This window comes from Rattus norvegicus, chromosome 5, assembly GCF_036323735.1.
Source record: "Rattus norvegicus strain BN/NHsdMcwi chromosome 5, GRCr8, whole genome shotgun sequence".
In the NCBI taxonomy this organism is placed as follows: Eukaryota; Metazoa; Chordata; class Mammalia; order Rodentia; family Muridae; genus Rattus; species Rattus norvegicus.
Genome location: NC_086023.1, coordinates 148,261,805 through 148,283,411, shown reverse-complemented (window position 1 = coordinate 148,283,411; position 21,607 = coordinate 148,261,805). Strand labels below are relative to the sequence as shown.

Here is a 21,607-nt window from a genome sequence, read left to right as displayed (position 1 = left end):
TCCCCTGCCTTGGGGCCCAACAGCCCTGTGTGTGTCCCCAGAGAAGCAGGAGCGATGGCCAATGAGGCACAGCGGCTTTCGTCGCACGGGAAGACCCTGGGTCAGGCACTGAGTGGACCTGGCTGTGAAGGCCCAGAGAGGTTAGAAGGAGCCTTGCCCTGCCTGCACCCAGTGATCCGGGCCATAGAAACGTGTGGTCTCCGAGTCCTGCTCTTGTCCCCACTCTGCCTTCAAAAACACCTTGAGCAAGTTAGCAACGAGGAACATCATGTTGAGTTCGTCACGGAGCCCTCTCCCCCTCCACAGGGGACACTTTGTGGTGAGGGAAACAGACTTGGAACGCCCAAGGCCAGGCCCGAGGCTGGGAAATGCCACCACCTGGACATAAGAATGGATATGACAGCCGCGCGCTGGTGGCTCATGCTTTTAATCCCTGCACTCGGGAGGCAGAGGCAGGCAGAACTCTGTGAGTTCAAAGCCAGCCTGGACTATGCTACACAGTGAGACCCGTCTCCAAAAGCAAAAAGCACAAAAACAAAAAGCAACAAGAATGAGCATATCGGACCCCAAGGGCACAGTCTCCCCTCATGCAGGGCTCCAATTCCCACATCCCTTAGGCTGAAATTCTCTTTGCAGCCTCAAGTTGGAGTCTCCCCGAGGGGATGAACAGCAAACCCCCCACCCAGTGCCCCAACCGCAGTCATATACACCATTTCCCCTCATTCAACCAACCACAACGTTTACCTCATGGTTCCCATGTGGATGCTATCCTATAGCCCTGGGTCATTCTCCATCTCCCCAGAGGACAGTGGCTGGGACACACGGTGAGCATAGGCTGTCCCTCCCAAACCAATCCCCTACTCATGTCACACATGGGCCACCACACAGCATCTTTCAGCTTAATTTTATTCCCTCTTATAAATGGGCACAGCACAGGGAAATGTTAAAAAAAAAAACAAAAACGAAACAAACAGAAAACAAAACAAAGCAAGCCCTGTCCTTCCCAAGTCAGGGGTGGACGAGCGCCCATGCTAGGATGGACCAGGCCTTGGTATCTTTATCTTTATCCATCTGACCCTTCCTCCTTTTCTTATGTACGTTTTGGCCATGAACTCAGGACAGGGTTGGTTAATAAATGGGTTATAGGGAAAGGACGGGTAGGGAAGCCTAGGGAAAGGAGGAAGCCCCTGTTCCTGGTGGCCCAGAGGCCGGGAGGGCTCTGTACAGGAGAGAGGATGAACCAGTAGAGGTGGGGAGGGGGACACTGTCTCAGGGGGCTCTCTGGAGCCACACTGTCTACGAAAAGTATTTACATGCATTCACCACGCCGGGGCCAGGCATACCCAAGCACCCAGAGGGCCCCTGGGGGAAGCCAGGCCATCAGCCCCTCAGAATGGTGACTCCAGGGCCCAGTTTGGGCCTCTCTGTAGATCTGTACAGTGTGGGCTTCTATTTACAGACACCAAGTCTGGGGAGGTCCATCCCAGGAGAAAGCCAGGGCAGACCAGGCAGCCACCCCTGCCCCGAAAGCAGCATTGGCTCTTCTCTGTGTGGCTCGAGCCCCAGCCTGGAGGCCAAGCCCAGGGAGGTCTGGCCCCAGCATCCTAGGCTCTTGCTGCAGGTCGGCTCAGCCAGTCCTGGCTGTCACCCACTTGCCTCTGGCAGTCAAAGGGAATCAACCTTGCCCACAGAGAGTCCCTAGTCTGGCCCCCAAGAGAGACGAAGCCTAGTTCTTCAGCTCTCTGGCCCCAGCATGTCTTACTCCCTAGGAAACCAGGGCGTGGAGAGGTCCAGGACACACCAACTCCTTTGATTCAGAATGCACCATGCTTCCAGGCATGCCGGCGTCCTGAATACCTACCCAGGAGCACTGAGGTGTCTCCGGATTCCTTTGGGCAGGCCCCGCATGTACTGCACTATTTCTGGGGCAGGGTGGGAACCCCGCACCCACATTGCACTAGGAAGAGTTCAGTTCACCCTTGGAACTGAGTTCTCTTAAATCGTCCTGGCCTCACCAGGCTAGCCCAGTGTATCTGGGCTGCTCACACCATTAACCTTTAGGTCACACGTCATGGGCATAAAACCTAAGACATTGGCCTTGGGGCCTGGACCCCATACTCAAGACCTACAGTATCTTCTTTCAAATGTTGACGCAGAAAGAGTGCTGGTCCCAGAGGCCAAACCCACAGCCCCAGGGTTGGAGCCACCCTGAACACTGAGAAGTGAGCTCTAGCCCAACACAGAAGAAGCTGGGGCCTCCTGCTCTGATCCCGGTGTCCCCTAGGGATGAGCCCCTGGAGGCTGCATCCCCCACCTCCTGAGCCTTTCTCTCCAAAGCTCTAGTTCCCAAGACTGCAGCTTACCAGGGAGGAGTGGAAAGGTCTGGGACACTGCTCTCCTCTACTCCCTACCCAGCCCTCCTGCTGCAGGGAAGATCTCGGCCAAGCTCCCTCCTCCATACCTCATGGGACTAGGACACCTCTCATTTCTTCCCCTCCTTAAAGTCCTGGCCAACTGGCTTCCTTAACAAAACTCTAAAGCCCCATTGAAAGAAGCCTGGGGGTCTGGAAGACAGACAGAGCCTGACAGGGGACACCCCCCACCCCAGAAAGACAAGCTGTGCCTAGATCCTGTCCCCATTGCCCAGATGTGGTTCTTCATTCTGCCCAACTCTGCTGTCAGGGAATCTTTAAAATGAAACAGAAACCATGTGGTCACCTGACTGAGTCTGGGACATTGAGAGATGGCAGAGGGGTACCCGCTAATCACTACCTAAGCCGCGTCCCTTTGGTGCTGAGAATTCCCTCGGCACACCCCTCTCACAAAGAGAATGGTGATCCCACACTTAAAATACCTCTGGAATAGCCCCACTTCTAAGAATAACAGAGACAGGGTGGTAGACTTGAGGCCTGTGACACCCTTGTCCCCATCAATGACTCTTGGGGCCTACAGCATTGGGATGAGCCTGCTGGAGTATGGGTCCATCCAGTTGTAGCCAGAACTGCCAAGTTGCCTGGTCAGTTGTGTCCACAGAGAGGACCCAGAGTAGGTAGGCCTGAGGTCGGTCTCACCAGGCCAGGGCAGGGCAGGGGACACAGAGGGCCTGGGCGGAGCCCGCCCTCGCAGGCACTTTGGAGACACGTGTCCTGGGAGGCAGAGACAGCTCCTGGCTCAGAGCAGAAAGGAAATACATAGAGACCAGGGACAACCCACACAGCTCCTTGGTCCTGGGAGACCCTAGCTCCCTTCTTCCTTCAGACTTGGCTGGCAGAGGCTAGCCCAAAACTTCTCTATGAGCCACAGTGGGGAGGGCGAGCCTGCATCTGTGTGGGGTTGTGACTGACATCAGCTGGGATCAGCATCAGTGTGGCTGGTATAGGTGTCATGGTGGGGACCAAGTGGAATAGGGTGACTCTGGGGGACCCAATATGGGCTGATGCCTACAACTCGGTCCTGCCTTCCTCAGTGACCTGGATGGTTAGAGGAGCCAGATGCAGGACCAATGTGTGTAAAGAGAGAGTGGGAGGAAGGTGGCGTGGTTGCCACTGGTGACGATGACAGTGGCCTACGTGGCAGAAGCGTCAGGATGTCTGAGCACTGCGTGAAGGTGGTGCGTGTGTGTGATGTCTCGCTGGCCGGGTGGTCAGGACTGGGTATGTTTTTGTCTCCTGTGTGAATGCATTATAGGATTATAGCAGTGGTTGACAAAGGCGATGTGACATCCCCTCTCAGGAGGGACGCTAGAGTGGCCTCCCTTACCACTGACTGCCCTGTGCACTGAGGAAGCCCTTTCCCTGGGAGGAGGTGCAGAAAGAGGTGCAGCCTGGGGACATGTGCATTAGGCAGGGGAGAGGGGGCGGTGACTCCACGACGACTCAGGCTGGTGACAAAGGACACCCTCCTGTCGAGAGAGGCCTTGGGACAGCAGCTCGAGGCCTCAGCATCCGGATGATGTTGAATTGGAGGGCTAGATGTACCATGTGTTGGTTTTAGAAGCCAGCATGGTGGCCTCTGCGTGAAGAGCACTGTGGGCCATCTTAACCCTGGCCCCGCCCATGTTTCAACCAGCAACCAGGGCTTCCTTCCTCTTGTCCATGGGACTCAAGATCCTGAAGCCCCAGGCTGGAGGGAATGGGCCTAGAGAAGGGGTCATACGGGCACAGTCTGGGGCAGATGGTGGCGCCTCTGCTCCTTAGGACAGTCTGTGTTAAGCTAGCAGCCTGAGCAGAAGGAAGCAGGGCCAGGCTCCATCCCAGGCCCAGGCCCAGGCCCAGGATTGGGCCTGGGCTGTTGTTGGGACAGGGACTGGGCAAGGCGGAGTCGAGGCTGCAGGAGGCACTGTGGCTCTCTCTGCTAAGCATAGAACTCCTCCTGCTTGTCGGGCTTCTGGTATGTGACGCTTGCCTGCTTGGGCTCTTCCAAGGTGTAGCTGCCTTCGTCCTTCTTCTTCATGCGGTAGATGAGCAACGTGACCAGGAAGGCAGCGAAGAGGGCGCCCACCACGCCACCTACGATCACAGCTGTGGAGAAAGACACAGAGGTCAAGACCCAGAGGCAACGCAGAGGGTTCAGGTGCCAGTAGCCTAGAGATCCTCCCGGACCTGGAGTCAGAGAGAGAATATGGGAGAGGACGCTGCTGATACCACCTACAGTTCCCAGCTCCTTTCCAATGGCTCAACAATGAATCCGCATCCCTACGATACGATGGAGGCGGCGACCTTGTCAAACATCAGATGCTCCGCAGCCTTAAGCTATTAGGAAGGGAAGGCCCCTCCCCAACACTGCCAGACCAGCACCCGCTGTCTCCATGAGGAGATGGGAACCTTGATAGGAGAGCCAGTGGGATCGCAGGTCCCGCCAGGGTAAAGCCTTCAAGGTCTTAGGTCAAAGCTGGGTTAAAGGTCAAACCAAAAGACAGGTGAGAGAGTAGCACCTAGGAAGAAAGGTCCCACAGGGTCAACTGGGTTGACTCCAAAAAGCAAGGTTCCTAAGTCAGTCTATGGAGGGGTCAGAGGGTATAAAGAGAGTTCTAGAGAGAGAGCAGAGAATGAAGAGAGGAGTGGGAGGTAAAACCCTGCTTTCCCTTCTACCCTCACGGGAATCCCACACTCTGCCTTGCCCCAGGCCTGGAGCCTGGCCTCACCTACGAGCACCTCCTTCCGCTCTAGTATGCTCTTCTGAGGGAGCTGGGCAGCAGAGCTGCCCGAGTCGATGGCATTGTCGTGGAGGCCAAGGCCTGGGCGGGCACCCTTGGGTAGTGTCCCCAGTGGAGGTGATGGCTTGGCCGCGGCTCCTTCCACCGCCACCACTTCATTGGCTGTGTCTGGCTGTGTGGTCTCTTCTTGCAGCTCAAAGTCCCCGCTGGGCCCCCCGCTTACTGGCACCTCTGGCTCATCCTGGGTCGTGGTCAGAAGGGACTCTGGAGTTGGGGTCTGCAGAAACAGTAGTATGACTTAGGGTTAGGTACTCCATACACACAAACCTGCACCAGGTGGGGCCATCACTGTCCCCTTGAAGAAGGGATTAGTATCCCCAGTTTACAGAGTGGTAAACAAGCCCAGAGAGGTGTCTCGACTTTCTCGGGGACACACAGCTCATACACGGTGGGAGCAGAACTAAAATCGGGATCTCTCAGACTCCAGTCTGCACTTCTGATTACCGGACCTCAGAGTGTTCTCATCCTGGCCACATCCTGTCCCCATGACTTCCTCTCCAGCTGCCTTAGAACAATTCTTGGAGGATTCCTGTCCAGGAGCGGGGGGTTTGTCTGGGGCTTGCTAGGCTGGCTCTGTCCTCACATATACAGCGTAAGTATATGGCGGCCAGCCCACGAGCAAACCTGCCAAGTCAGAGCTGCTGTCCCCAAACCTCCTACACCTGCTTCTGCTTCTAGGCCACACCCTAGTATTGTTCCCCCTCCCTGAAAGGCTCCCTCTCTGAGGGAAGGACCTGGGCCTGCGTCTTATGGGACTGGCTGGAGCCTGAGAGGGTCTGAAGGGCTCCAAAAGTCGGCTCCTAGGCCCTAAGGCCCCTGCGAGGTTTAAGGCAGGCTGCTCTGCGGCTCTCCATACTCACCATGTTCCCTTCCGGCCTGGTGCTAGGAAACACTTTTTCCAGCCAAGGTCTCATATAGCCCAGGCTGACCTAGAACTGGCTCCACAGGGAAGGAGAACTTTAAACTTCTAATCCTCCTGCCTCCACCTCCCAGATGCGGGAATTGCAGGCAGGTAACACCACCCTGGGTTTCCTGTGCACATCCATGGTGTGATGCACAGGCCAGACTGCAGTCCCCTGGAGTCCCCTGGAGTCCCTCCACCCTTATCATGGTCTTTCCTTCAATCCCCATGCCCCACCTAGCTTAACCCTGGCCCTGGACACTGGTCAGCCTCAGGAGCTCCCAGCTCAGGAGCCCCCCCCAGGTCAGGAGTCCCCAGCCTTAGGAGCCCACCTCAAGAGTCCCCAGCCAGTCAGAATTTGAAGCCTGATTCAACTACTACCTGAGGAACCTAGAAACATGGCTTCCTCTGCTTCACTTGTAAAAAGAGGGGACCAGTCAGCATGGAGGGAGGGGACAGGGCTAGAGAAATATCTATCAGTCAGCATAGCAGGAAGGGGCGGGGCTGGAGAAGTATTCAGGGATAGTGGCCTGCACTGGCTGCAGAGAGATGTTCCCTGTAACACCCACTCAGTCATCCTCAGGCCACTATAATGACAACGATGAATATGGCCATGACAACAGTCAAGCAGCTGGCTTGTGGACTGTTCCAGAATTCTAAGAACTAAATGGTCAGGAAACACCACGTGCAGACCACGGCAGGCCTCTCTCCCTATCTCTCTGTTTCTGTCGTCGTCGTCTGCCTCCTCCTCCTCCTCCTCCTCCTCCTCCTCCTCCTCCTCCTCCTCCTCCTCCTCCTCCTCCTCCTCCTCCTCCTTCTTGTCTTACTGTATAGCCCAGGCTGATCTGAACTTGCAGCAATCCTCCTGCCTCAGCTTCCTCAGTGCTAGGTGTGTGTACCTTCTCTGGTCTTCCCCTCACAGATAAAGAAATGAAGAGATAGAAAGCACCAACCACCAGCTAATGTGCTAAGACTAAAGAGAAAAAAGATGGCAGATGACAATAGGGTCTATCTCTGGCCATCCTGGGACTCACTCTGTAGACCAGACTGTCCTCGAACTCACAGAGATCTGCCCCCCAACCCCCGCCTCCAGGGTGCTGGGATCAAAATTGTGTACCACCACACCGGGTTGGCTGGCAATCTTTTAACGCTGCTCTGGACATAGACTCCCAGCCAGGCATACTCACTGTTCCCGAACTCTGCCCCAGAAATCCACCTAATTGGTGCCTAGGCTCAAAAGCAGCCATTACTCAGATGCCATGGCTCTCTGACCTCCCCTAACCCCATCCAGGAGCTCCTACCCAGCACACACACCAGGCCCATCTTGCCTAGTTCACCAATGGCACCTCCTGGTCCCTGGCCAACCCACCTCTGCCCACACTAACCCCTCACCCACTGTCCTTACCTGAGCCACCTCTGTGGGTCCAGGAGCGGTGGTCCCCAACGGCAGGGTACTCCTCTCAGCAACTTCAGGCTCCTGGGTGGTGACTGGCCGAGGAAGGGCTCGTGGCCGAGAGGTAGCTGTGTTGACCAGCCTAGGTGTCGGGGCCTCTGTGTCCAAGGTAGCCACAGTAGTGGGTGGTGAGGGTACTGCTGGGGTAGTGGCCTTGGCTGTGGCAGCCGTGGTCAGGGGAAGAGGCAGCAGCCCTTGTATGCCGGTGGTCCTTATGTCAGCCGTGGTGGCCGTGGCAGGGGGTGCCGCGGGAGTGCTAGGGGCAGTGGTGGCTGCTGTAGCAGGTGCTGTGGCCATAGTTGGGGCCCCTGTGGTGGTGGCTGCAGTGGTAGATGTGGTGGTGGAGATAGTGGTGGCTCTCTGACTGGGCTCTTCTACAACTTCTGTCACCTCTGTCACCAGTGGGGGACTGGTGACTGGTTCGGGGCCGGGATGCTCAGAAAGGAGTTCCTCAAACGGGGTATCCACGGGCTGGATAACGGTCGTGGGTAGCATGGCAGGTGCGGTGGGTGCAGCCAGGGCTATGTCAGGAATGAACCGCATGGCTGTCTCAAGGCCGGACTCCTGCTCGAAGTCTGGGGGGGTGGGGAAAGGAAAGCCCTGGGGAGTGGGTGTTCCTCACCGCCAGGTTCCCAGGCAACCATTGCCGTCCCAGGAGGACACCCCACCTCTCTGAGCAATTTCCCCAGGAAAACAAGACAGAAAGGAAGAGGCTTGAGCAGATGAGCTAGTCAGTGCCTAGTCAAAAATCCTTGGGGCTGGGGATTTAGCTCAGTGGTAGAGCGCTTACCTAGGAAGCACAAGGCCCTGGGTTCGGTCCCCAGCTCCGAAAAAAAGAACCAAAAAAAAAAAAAAAAATCCTTGAGGGGGCCACGACCTCCAGACCGCCTGCCCTGACTCTGCCAACTCACTCTTCCTGAGGCCTAACGACGGCTGACTGAAGCTTCTGTCTGGAATTCAGTCAGGGTTACAGGAGAGCAAGGCCTGACCTCGTGGGAAGGGACCTGAGGACATGCCCCCACACAAACCCATGGCAGCAGAGACTCCCAAGCAAGCACCTCCCAGATGAGGCCTTCTTGCACAGCACCCTTCCCAGGCCACAGGGGCAACTCAGGGAGGGATAAGATGAGGGGCTTGGAGTTAGGAGACCTGAGAAGAGGCCATGGCAAATCAGGGTCATGAGGGCTGAGCAGGCTGAGTGAGGAGGGCCCAGGTTCCTGAGGAAGAGGCTTAAAGCAGACACTGGAGGGAAACTAGAGGCAGAGCTAAGTTCAGGAAGCCATGAGCCTGGAACAGGCATCCCCTGGCTGGGCCCATCTCCACATGCTCCCTCAGTTACCAGCTTCATGACCATACTGACTTCCTGTCCTCACCTCCCAGAGCCTATGAGAGGAAGGTTAACTCCTCAGCACATAGAAATATGGGAGTTTCAAGAGGTCGGAAGTCACTCGGCTTCCTGGCCACAAGACAGAGCTGCTGCATCCACTGTCACCCTGCCTGATTCACAGTTGACTGAAGACAGAGCCAGCAGGCCAATCCCACGCCCCTGAAGCCCACCGTAGCCCTATCTCAACTTGAGCCTGCCTACTGTTGATGGACTCAAAGGGTCACCCGCTCCAGATGGAACCGAAAAGTTCGTCCCTGATGAGGGCTTCCCCTGGCCCTCCGAATATAATGGGTGCTGAGCTGGGAACACTGATTGGCTATCTATGTTTATTCAACAAGACACAAGGCTAGGCACAGGCCCAGGCTACACATGCAAATATAGGGACAAGGGTCCTGGCCTCTGAAGGCTTCCCTAAGCCTTCTCCCCACCAGAAGGTTGCTCTGCCCTCCTCCTTCTTGAGGTCTTGATCTCCATACAGTGGCAGGACTCACTCAAATGACCTTAAAGGCTTCTGGGCTGGTGCTAGATACTAAAGACAGGCAGGGAGACCTGGGATTACTTACAGCCAGAGCCCGACCCCGAGTAGAGGTCATCCAGTTCATCATCAGGAAATGAGTCGTCGTCCCCTGAGCCCTCAAGATCCACCGGCCTCTCGAAGTTCTCATTGCGCCAGCGTTGAGCCTGGGAGGGTACAGACATGCACAGGGCTAGGCACCCAAGATATTGGCCCATACAGGCCCAAGAGACAGCAGACACATTTAAGGGCAGAGTGTCCCATATGTGCTACAGAGAGCTGGGTGTTGGCGGGTGGCCACTTCCCACCTACCCAAGGCCACAGTAGAAGAGCTCTCTCCCTTACCTGCCAGCTGCCACTAGGGACCATCAGCTGCCGACCCCCCCCCCCAGTCCCAGCCATGAAAACCCCTACACAGGAGAATGGGCTCGGAGCATGCAGAGCTGAGTTTGAACCAAGACAGGTCGTTCTCACACTGGATGGGTGGTTCATTCTGTTTGTATGTTCGGTAAACAAAAAAATGGCTCCCTCCACTATTCCAAGATTGGCCTGGTACACTGCAGATTCAATACCGGCTCACCATCACCTCCGTGTGAACAGTGCCCACAGACAGGATCCCACTGGGGCCTCCAGATAAGTGACTTCAGGTGGCAACCACCAACCCAACTCACAGATGAGGAAACTGAGGCTCCAGTGCCCAGAAGGCTAGGAGTGAAATGAGGTTTGGGATCCAAATGACACCAAAAATTAGCAAGGGCAGAGAGATAGTTCTATAAGACAGACATGGACGCTGGGGAAGCTGAGGACCCAGGAGAGAAATACCAGAATAAGGAGGGGAAAGGAGAAAAGGAGTGTCCATGCTGAGCCAGCCAAGCCCCTTTTCTTAACGGAAAGTTAGCTGCCGCCTGGCCTACCCCACAGTATATGCCCAGATCAGCACAAGCCCCCATAGTACTTCTGTCTCTGTTGCTTCTCCAAGCATCTAGCTCTCCAGGCCTAAGAACCCTTCCAGGTCAGAACTTGGGAAGCCTGAAGCTGCTGTTCTCAGCTCTTAACTGTAGTCTTCCTGATAAGCTCACAGTTGGAGCCAGCACCTAGAACCTCAAAGATTCCCAAAGACTGATAAGTGGCCTTGACTTGCCTGACTTACCCCGGCCGTGGTCCCCACCATCAGAGCTTTGAGGGGAAGCTCCTGGTATTAGGATTTGAAGCCTATGACATTTACGTCTTATAACCAAAATCCAAGGAGAAAGGCACCCTAGGTAAGAGAAACTTAATACACTCTGGGGTTGGTCAATGCAGCTGCCTCCCTTGCAGCTATGCAGGTTCACCCAGCACCCTCCACAGCCCCTGGTTTCTCTGCCTAGCACATTCTTCCCAAGCCACCTCCAGTGTTACTTCTTTTGAAAGGCATCCCACGCTCCCAAGTCATGATGCCTGAAGTTCGTGAGCAGTTTGCTTTGAAGTACCAGTATTAAGGGGCTGTTCCCATTCACCATCTACAATAAGATGTTCCAAGGTGGTGGCTGTCCTGACTAGCAAGGTTCCTGGCACTGAGGAGGCTTAGGATGACCGATTTGGAGTTAGGACCTGGAATGGCTAGAGGTGTGGACACCAAGTCACCAGGCTGGTCACAGAGGGCCCGGTGGCTAGCCAGTGGGTGAGTTTCTCAGGTAGTGCCTGGGTATCTGCCCCAGCTGGCAGTGGGGAGCAGTAGAAGGTGTGTGAGAAGGGCAGGAACTACATTTACATTCAGCATCTCACACCCCTGCCGCTCACAGACCCTTGTTGAATTCATGCAGAGCCAAAGAGAGGCTCTTAGTCCTGGCTTCCTGCCCCCAGCCCCCAGCACCTGCTCCAGAGCCCCAGCCAAGGCAGCCAGGGCAGGGAGCCAGGAGATACCCCTCATATACCACACACACACACACACACACACACACACACACACACACACACACACACACATCTGGAAGTAATGAATTAATCAGTATTTACTTTATACGAGTGAGTCATGGGATGGAACAATTAGTGTAATTGCCCCCGTGACTAATCACTGGGTCTTCCTCCTTTGTAGACATCCCAGGAGCTCAGAGCAAGCCCATCATTCCCCCCACCAGCTCCCATTTCTGCCCAGCCCACACTTCCCAGGTCCTGGACTGTGAGAGCCACATCTCCTACAAGCTAGAATCCTGTGGGGGCTTTAAGCACCTGTCCCTCTCATTGTCCAGCCAGTAACCTGATGTCACACAGCAGGATGGGGACTAAGTTCTGTTGAAGCAGGCTGAGAAGGAATGTTCTAAGACATCTGTCATTCCAGGGACCCAAAATATGAGCGAACACAGGAGTCAAAATGGGGATTCCTCAAGGCTCCTCAATGGCCAAAAAGGGCTTGCATCAACCCAGAGACAGTTCCAAAGCTACAGGGACCCTGCAGTTGATAAAGTCAGAGACACAAACATGTACCAACACACACTCACCTAGAGGCAGCCATTGAAGGCAACAGACCGCATGTCTTTGGGGGCCTGTGAGAGAAGTTGAGAGGGGTGGAGGGTATTGCAAGCAGCTCTGAGCTCAGAAAGGAGCATATAGCCTCTCATGAACCCATCAGCCTCCACTCAGGTAGCACTCACCTAGATACTATTCATCCTGGCTCAGTAGCCATTGACATGACAACAGTTGCCATGGTAACCATATTCTCCATGCTAAGGACCAGGAGCTGCAGCTCCCCACAGAGCTGCAGAGTGTGGGAGAGGGAGATGGGGAAGGATCAGAGGACAGGAGGGATGGAGAAGGGGAAGGCCAGAGCAGTCAGGGCTGGGGAGAAGGGGAGGTGAGAACGTTTTGGGGGGTGGGGAGGTGGAATCTCACATCTCAATTTAGTCTCACTCATCAGAGGCTGCTGGGAAGAGGCAACCTTAAGAGGCATGATTTCCCCACCATGCCTCCACCAGACATCCTTCCTCTAGAACGAGATGCTTGAACCAGCCAGGGGTCTAGCCCATAGCCCAGTCACCCTGAGGTTACCCTGTGGGTCGGATGAGGAGGAGGAAAAAGAGGAGGAAGAAGAGGAAGAGGAGGAAGAGGAAGAGGAGGAGGAAAAAGAGGAGGAAGAAGAGGGAGGAGAGGAGGAAGAGGAGGAGGAGGAGGAGGCTTGCAGGACACTAGGGATGCTGGTAGCTCAGCTCCCAGGGAACAGCAGAAGGGCAGGGAGTGGGGGGGGGGGGTTGGCGGGCAGCCTTCAAGGTGGCAGTGAAGAAAGCTTTAAATGTCACTAACTGAGGGGAGGCAAAGACAGCATCTCACCCCTGAATGGCATCTGCATTGGCCTGACTTCACACTTGATGTCACCCCCTTAAAGAATAGAGTCCTAGGGGTTGGGGATTTAGCTCAGTGGTAGAGCGCTTGCCTAGCAAACGCAAGGCCTTGGGTTCAGTCCCCAGTTCCGAAAAAAAGAAAAAAAAAGAGAATAGAGTCCTAGTGCTGTGGGCCCTGTTGGCCTCTCTGTCTGACCCTCCCTGTGACTCTCCACTGAAACGGTCTACAACCCCCTGTGACTGAGCAGCCTGCAGACGCTCATGTCCCAGCAAGTGACTGAGAGGAGATACAGCCTAATGTGCACATAGACACAAACTGTACAACCCCAGCACACCCCCATCACACACCACACACACACACACACACACACACACACACACACACACACAAATACATAGTCCTTTGAACACACACCCAATATGCACATACATAAACACACATGTATACACACCCCAGGACACACACAACACACCTAGACATATATATAAACACACACACACACACACACACACATCCAAGTGGACAGACACCCTTCAGCACACACAGAAACATATATATGAACGTACATACCCATATATACACTTGTACACACACACACACACACACATACAAGTGGACACACATCCTTTAGCACACACACAAACACATATATGGACATGCATACCCATACATACACTTGTACACACATGCACACACTCCTTCACACCAATACCTCAGCAGACACACGACCCAATGGACACAGTTAAAAGCGGCATTGACAGACCCCCAATGCACATGCCCAGTAGAGTTTATCAGTGGCGTCTGCCAGTACAGTCTTGTCCCAGTTGTGCACATACCCTAGGGAACTCATGAAGGAATGACTCACCCCTACAGGTGCTCCACAAACATCAGCAGGCTTGGGACCACAGGTGCCAAGTGTCACCTCCGTGGACACACACGTCCCCTAGGCCACATGGCACTCTTGTTCCACTGCCTGCTCCATTCAAACACACACACTACAACTTGAATCCAATCCCTTCACATTTGCATGTCACGGCACGACCCCCTGGTCCAGCACACACCATGAAGGGAAGAAGTACCCCTGACATGTTTTCTTCCAGGGCCAACACAAGGCAAACAGCCAGTAGAACATCCTCCTTCCTGCCACTGGGACCTGGGTATCAGGCTACCGCCATCATCATCATCACCATCATCATCACCACCACCACCACCACCGTCGTCGTCGTCGTCGTCATCATCATCATCATCATCATCATCATCATCATCGTCCCCTGGGTGGGAGGGTTGTTATCTTCACTCTACAGGGCCAGACAGCAAGGCTAGCCAACGACCCAGGCATGAGCACCACCCTCATGCAGTCCTTCTCTCTGAGTGTTCCAGGCCACCCAACCCCATGTTCAGCCAGAGCCCAGGGTTCCTACACGTGTGGCCAGCCCCATTTGCCCAGTCTGACACCCACCCCAGCAATTCAGCATCTACCTGTGCTTGCGGCCCCACCTACTCACCAAACTTGGCTTCAGTGACTGAATCTGCTTCACAGCACACACCCTCCCCACAGACGACACAGGCCTCTCACTCCTAGAGCAGGTCCCTCTGGACTCACAGAGATGCAACCCCCAGGGTCAGCACAAACTCATGTGCCTGTGATCGGCTACAATGTCCCACCCCTCCTTATCACATTCATCTGGAACTGAACAACAGCCTCAGGCCTCAAAGACACCCAGGCCCCTGTCCAGGGATGTGGGGTCCTGGCCCTATGATAAGCAAGCTCCCCTAGACAGCCACAGGCCTCTCTCCTGAGTGTCATGGAGCTGTGGGAGTTGCTGGGCTTCCAAATGCCTGGACAGAAGGCTTCCTCCTGCAGGCCACCCCATCTCCTCAGATTCCCTGCCCAAGACTAAGCATCTGGAGCCTCAAGTCAGAAATGTCCCTATAGCCCACAGCAGCCATTGACCGCTACCTCTGAGACACACCCCTTACTCAGAACCCTCTCCAAGTCACCAACAAAGTCCCAAGGAACCCTCTCCACCTCCTCCTCCACCTTGTAGAGAGACAGGGCCCTCAGTTCCTCATCTGTGAAATGAGAGGGTAAGAGCAGGAATCTTTGAGCCACTGGGAGGGGTAGCCAGGGCTGTGCAAAGCAGGAACAGGGTTGTGGGTGGGTGGGTGGGTGAGTAATGATTGATTACCAGTTATGTTAATCTCTCCACAATTACAGAAGTGAAGCCACAGCGTCGTCCTGGAGGAGACAGCTGCAGAGGGAACTGCTGATGCCCAGAGAAGTTGAATAACGTTGCCAAAGCCACACAGAGGACTAAAGAGAGAGAGACTGGAGGACGAAGGACAGAGTAAGGTGCAGAAGCATTCAGACACATAAATTAGGTCAGCCGCCGGGGGCCAGGAGCCCAGCACCCTGCTAATCAGGCTGCAAAAGCTAGAGCAAAATCAAGTGTAATTAATTCTGCCCCAGCTTCCTTCCCCCAACTAGCCAGATTAGGGCTCCACGTCCTGGTGACCAGAGACAATGTGAGCTGGGGCTGAGAGCCCAGCATTGGGCTCAGAAAGTCTTGGGTTCAAGTCAAGCCCTATTTGTTTGCTGGGTGTCTCTGGGCAAGTTATATAACCTCTCTGAGCCTGTATTTGGCTAAACAGTGACAACAATAATGTATGCTTCATAGAGCTGTTGTGAGAATCCAGTGAGGCAGCACATAAGACGTGTGTGCTGCCAGTCAGACTGTTGTTGGTCCTGACTGTCTTTGGCTGATATTCCCACACCAGATCTCAGTTTCAAGTCTAAACTAGGCCTGAGAGATCAGAGTGTTCAAGTCCCTCTCCCAGCAGATGCAGAGATAGACAGGAGGGGAGAGGAGCGGTCCAGAGTAGCCCCCAGGGTCCCTATGGGCTCCGTCCCCAAAGGCCCTCAGCTCTGTGAGAACTCAGTGCCTCTCATGCTCACCAACTCCACCCGGGAGACCCAGAGACTCTCTGCAGGAATGTGGGCTGTGGCCAGGCTCTGGGCAGAAGGATGGCCAGGGTGACAATGACAGTATGGATAACCTCAGTCCTACCCCTCCCAGTCTTATGCCCCAGCTTCCCACCCCCACCCTACCCCACCCCCACAGGGCAGCACTGAGTTCAGAAAATGCACCCCCACTACTCCTCCCCCACCTCCTCATTTCACCCCAGCATCTCCCTCATCCCCCAACCCCAGCTTCCACCCGCTCCCACGCCCCTAAAACCCACCTACCCCCCAACCCCTTTCCCCACTCCTCACCTCCACCTAGCACATCCCAGCCAGCCAACTTCTCTGCAAAGGAAATCAAGATGGTGACTGCACCCCTCCCCTTCTGTGTGCCAGGGGGACGGGGGTGGAGTGGGGTTGTCAGCAAAACCTCCCTCTATCACCTTCTCCAGCTTGCTGGTGCCCCCCAAATCTCTATCCATAACAGTGGTGCACCAACAGTGCACAGGTCACGTGAGCTCCTCCCCGCTTGCAAACAGGGCTTTCTCCTCCTCCTCCTCCTCAGTAAAGTGCAAAGGAAACCTCAGACTATGAAGCCCAGGTCAGGACCCCTCTAAGCTGGACCTTGCCAGCCTTCTGCAATTGGGGCCTCAAGAACAGGAGCCCCGGGGCAGTGCCCTGAATAAGAAGGGGAACTGGAAGCAGTTGTTTGTTCTCCAATAGGGAACTGCTAAATAAGTCAGCATACATGGAATAGTATGTAGCTGTTAATAAGTGTATTCTCACACGCCCAGCTGCTTAATTAGGTCCCTGAAAGGCCTGAATGCTTCCCAGAAGATTTTTTTTTTCTAAAAAAGTTGTTTTGAAAGAATATTCCAGAATAAGGGAAAAGTTGTCCACTGACTGCCAGGAGAGGGACAGCTGGACTGCTAAAGTGACTGCTGGGTACTTCTGTCCCTCAATGACTGAATGGCCCTGGCCGGGCACCAACTCTGTCAGTCTGCCCTTCCAGACAAAACAAAGGCAGTATGACCTCTCTGGGGCATCATAATGGAGACTGGGCCTAGGACTGTCGCAGTTAATACCCTCGCCATCAAGTTCCAAAGGGAGACTATTAAACACACATGGCGTCCAGCCAGCCTAGCAGAACCTGCTATGGAAGTGTCATCCCCAAGTTACATTTCAGAGAGGCTGAAGTGGCCGGCCAGCTATCTGGGCTGGTCTGTGGTTTTTCCAGTACTTGGCTTTAAGCGCTGTGCCTGCTTCCTAAGGACCCCCACCACCTGATGGCCAATGGTTTCCTCAGCCCTCTTCCTTTGTGGACACCTCCCAAAAAAACAGTTGGCTGCAGATAGAGGCTGGTGGGCCTGGCTGCCCCCTTCCCCACCCCGCCATCACCCTCACCATGATAGTTCTACAAATAGGCACCCGCCAGCTGCCCATCCAGGCATGAGATACAGGCAGCCGCTCCACAGCACACAGTCTGTCTCCTGTGTTGGGATGAAAGACAGTGACCAGCACTGGTAAGCTAGGGAACCCCTCAGCCCAGGCTGAGGCAACTCCCACTCTCCCAGACACGTGCTTTTGGAGATCACCCTTGAGACCCCCCTGGCACGCTGCTCCTTGATTCCCAGCCCTGAGTTGTGCAAAGGGGGAGCACCCATGGAGGCCTGGGTCTTCCAGGCTCTGCCTAGTGATCCTCCCACAGGAAACCCCAGCTCCCGTCCTCTGGCCTCAGTGGGCTTGGCTTGACCCACTTGGCTTGGGCTTGCCTGACCATGTTGGGTCCCAGGTTCTTCTCACTCACAGATAAAGACACTAAGACTATTGACCACCAGTGTGTCCCAATAGGGCTTGAACCCTTGACTGAAACCTCTGAGCCTCCAAGAGTGCACACAGGCCCCCCGCTGCAGCCTGGTGCATCCCCTGGGCATTTTTCAGAGGACATCTGTGTCATTCCATCCCTCACTGTGAAGAATAGTGGGCCTGGGTTCTCTGGATACATACAGCCTAGATTCTCTCCACAAATCCCACTGGTGGGGGCTAATCCTCATTCCATACATGGGAACCAGAGCTCAGAGAGGTAAAGCAACTGGCCTTGAGTTTCCCAGCAATAGGACTAAGATACAAAATCAACATTAGCCAGACCCCAGGAGCACCCTACTGTACAGGGGCCTGTCAGGTTATTTACCTCATGTGGATTCACACACTAGGGCCTCAGGTCCCATCCTTCCCCGGTCTGTTGTCCCATAGGAGGAGAGCTACTTCATTTCAGGAGACTCTGGGTGCTCTGAGCAGCAGAGGCCTCAGGAGCCACCATCCCAGTGTCTAGGTAGAAACTGACATATACAGAAGGTTCACATCAGACACCAAGGGAGGTCTGACTGGCAGAGTGCTCAGAGCCTGCCTAGGAACCAATATGCTTGTCCCCAGCCACCTTCATCCTGGTTCCTAGAAGCCACACAGATCATCCAAAGGATGAGGGGCTCAAGTTAAACCAAGAAGGTGCCAAATGCTAGCATAGGCTTTCTGCAGCTGTGCAACCCTAGGCAGGAAGCTGACTTCTCTGAGCTGCGGTCTCTTTTGCTTTGCTTATGTATGCTTAATAACAACACTGACCTCAGAGGGTCAGGGGATCTGACACCGAGGGCCCAGTAAGAACCTCCCTTCTCAGCAATCTGTCGGCCTGAGCCTCAGACTCCCATCTGCAGGCCCTGACACAGAGCAGGGGGCCTTAGAAGGAAAGCACAGGATCCTGGGCACAGCAGGTGGCCCACAGGCAGATCCTTCCACTCTCCACCCTTGCTCTCAAGCAATGGGTCTGCAGTCCCAGCTCCCAGATGGTCTGGCTCCTTCAGCTGTGCATGGGCTAAGCTTTTGAAGCAGCCCCTCAAAGGACAAGCTCTTATCCATCGTCACCCTGAGCTTCATACCTGGTCCACTGTGCCACCCCATAGACACCTGAGTAATGCAGGGACCACTGTGCTCAGAAGCCATAGAAGAGCCTGCTTAGAAAGCTAGGAGAAGCGACCACAGACCCCTCTGGTGGGTACATCAAAACAGGAAGGCCACTTTCAAAGAGCAGCTGGCAGTTCTTCAGAATGTGAAAACAGAATGTCTGTATGACCCAGTAATTCTATTTTTTTTTTAATTTTTAAAACACAAAAGCGGGACAGGCAAGAGGGCTCAGCTCATAAAGGAGCTTGCTGCCAAGGACAAAGACCTGGGTTCCCGGAGCTCACATGGTGGAAGTCAAGAACAAAGTTGCCCTCTGACTTCCATGTGCCCCAACATAAACAAAAATAAATAAATGAAATGCAATCAAGAACAGAAAAGCAGGGCTGTCCAGAAGGGGCAAAAGTGAATTCATCCTGACTGGATGCAGAGGACCCCTGCTGGGTGTGCACACACTAGGAACATCGCTGTTATCAGCTGAATAGTTACTGTGTCACCGTGTCAGTGCTCATATGACCCTTGTTCTTAGCATGTGTCACCTGCTTCGAGGACGCCTAAGGCAGGATCCATCCACATAGAAGAATATTACTCATCAGAGAAAGCTACAAAGATGGCGGACGCTACTACCCAGTGAGTGAACCTCTCAAGCACTGTGCGAAGGGGCAAAATCAGGTCTGCAGACCTCACACTGTGTGGTCCCCTGAGAAGGAAGTGTCCATCCTGTTGACTGCTAGCACTGGGCACCCTAGGCACACAGGGAACAATGGCACTGGCACAGGGTCTCCCTTCAGAATGATTTTTTTTTTAAAGTCCAGAAGGCGGCGGTGGCGCACACCTTTAATCCAGCACTTGGGAGGCAGAGGCAGGTGGATCTCTGTGAGTTTGAGGCCAGCCTGGTTTGCGGAACAAGTTCTAGGACAGCCGGGCTACACAGAGAAACCCTATCTTAAAACCCAAACACTTAAAACACTTAATAAAAATCATTCTGAAATAACCCAGAGTGGTGGCACACATCTGTAGACACCGCCCCCCCTTCCCCCACACACAGACACTTCAGAGGTAGAAGCAGGAAGCTCAGGAGTTCAAGGTCATCCTTGGCTAAAAGCAAGCTTTAGGGCAGCCTGGACTGACTACTGGAAATCTGGTTGGTTCGTTGGTTTGTTTGTTTTAAGTCCTAAACTAGGTGGTGGTTGCAGCTCTGAATTATAGCAGCCTCCACTCTCCTCCAGTGACCCCTGGAGAGTGCCCAGAACCTCAGACAGACTGACCCAGAGTCCCACAATGCCCTGCAGCCACATGGGACCTAGTGGTCCTTCCATGTCTTACCCAGGTACCTTGTAGGCATCTCTACTGTGGATGCTGGGCCCTCTAGTAAGCATAACGAAGGTCACCTGAAGACTTGCCCGGTGACAGTGACAGCCCATCTGGCTACAGAGATGTTCCTAAGTGACTTGCATGCACACACAGCATGAGGCCCGTTCTGCTTCCAGGCAGAACTCAGCGTGACCACACCATTCAGAAAGACGCACAATTTGAACTTGATGGACTGTTTGTTTCTGGAATTTTCCACTTAGTATTGTCATGCTGTGGTTGGTTGAGCATAGGGAGTAAAGCCGTGGCTAAGGGAGACATCTGCACTTTAGGGCATGGGGTCTCCTCTCGATACGACTGTGTAATAAAGGCGAATGCGTACAACTAAGGCTCGGAGGAAGGGAGGAAATTTGGTTACACGGCAGAGCCTAGACACAAATTTGGAATCTCCAGAGAACTTATCATGCACCCTTGTCACACACATCTCAGTGCTCCCATTTTGGGTACCCAAGAGAAGCCCTCTGGTGGCAGATAGACAAACCCCTGGGGTGGAGCCCTCAAGTAAGCAGAGCCCAGCCAGGCCTCTCTCTGTGTCTGTAGGTCACCAACTCTCAAAGGGCCATTGAAAGGTGCAGGAGCAGCTCACATCCAGATGCCCCCTCAGGAGTCCTGCTAGCTGTCCTAACAAGATCTAGGACCAGAGGGGGCCTTAGAGGCTAGACCCAAGGCCATCTGCCCCTACCTTGTGGCTGTCCTGTGTAGCCTCAAGGACAGACAGCCCTGAGGGCTCCAGGATCTGTCCCTCATCCCTACCCACCTCCACTTGGCTCCCAGGCTGAACCTCTACCAAGCCAACAGCAGCTGCCAAGCCCCGGGCAGTTTCCGCTCTCTGCTCCCAGACGGAGGCCCCATCTGTCCTGAGGCCTGGCCCAGGCCCCAGATGCCTGCCTTTGTCTGGCAGGTTCTCAGTGTCCCCTCAGTGACAGGGTGGAGGGAGCATGGAAAACCCCATATGCCGTGTCTGCCCTCATCAGCATCCCAAGATGCTTGGGCATATAAGTCCTGCTCTCCCCTTAACCCTCCACACAGGTTCTGCACTGGGCCCAGATACCACCCTGCCTTTGAGGACCTTGAGTGGCCTCCAACCCACTCTGCAGCTACCACAAAGCTACCACATCCCCTCTACCAAGACCCCTCCCAGACCCTTCCTTCCACAGCAAGGCTGGAAGAACTCCCATAACACCTGCCTGGCCCCTTCCCTACAGGGTGTCTGCCTCCAGCCCAGCCTCAGGAAAGAATGAATGGGGGGTGGGGGGACTAATAAAAAAGTGCAGAAGGAATGAATAAATAAGAGAATAATTAAATGAGGGAGGAAATTAATGAGGAAGGAGATGAGTGAGAAACGGAATGAATGAGGGGAATGAATGAATGAGAGGGAGGGAATGAATGACTGAGTGAATGAATGAACGAGGGGACAAATGAGCGAGTACCAGATGGTCTTGCCCAGGATCCAGCTTGGAAGAAGACAGTGTTAGTGACAGAGGGTCTGAGCTGGAAAGATGGCCACCAACCTGGATGTCAGCCAGTGGACTGC

At 54.4% G+C, this 21,607-nt stretch overlaps 1 protein-coding gene across 1 annotated transcript in view; it reads right to left on the bottom strand.

The window, feature by feature from the left end:
• Positions 1-887: 887 nt before the first annotated feature.
• Sdc3 (syndecan 3) overlaps positions 888-21,607 on the bottom strand; it is a 32,733-nt gene continuing 12,013 nt past the window's right edge. The window contains exons 2-5 of the mRNA NM_053893.3: positions 9,520-9,637; positions 7,522-8,144; positions 5,144-5,432; positions 888-4,520 (exon numbers count right to left, since the gene is read on the bottom strand). Of these exons, the coding sequence (NP_446345.3) occupies positions 4,354-4,520; positions 5,144-5,432; positions 7,522-8,144; positions 9,520-9,637 (1,197 nt within the window). The 3' untranslated portion in view covers positions 888-4,353. The remainder of the gene's footprint in view (positions 4,521-5,143; positions 5,433-7,521; positions 8,145-9,519; positions 9,638-21,607) is intronic.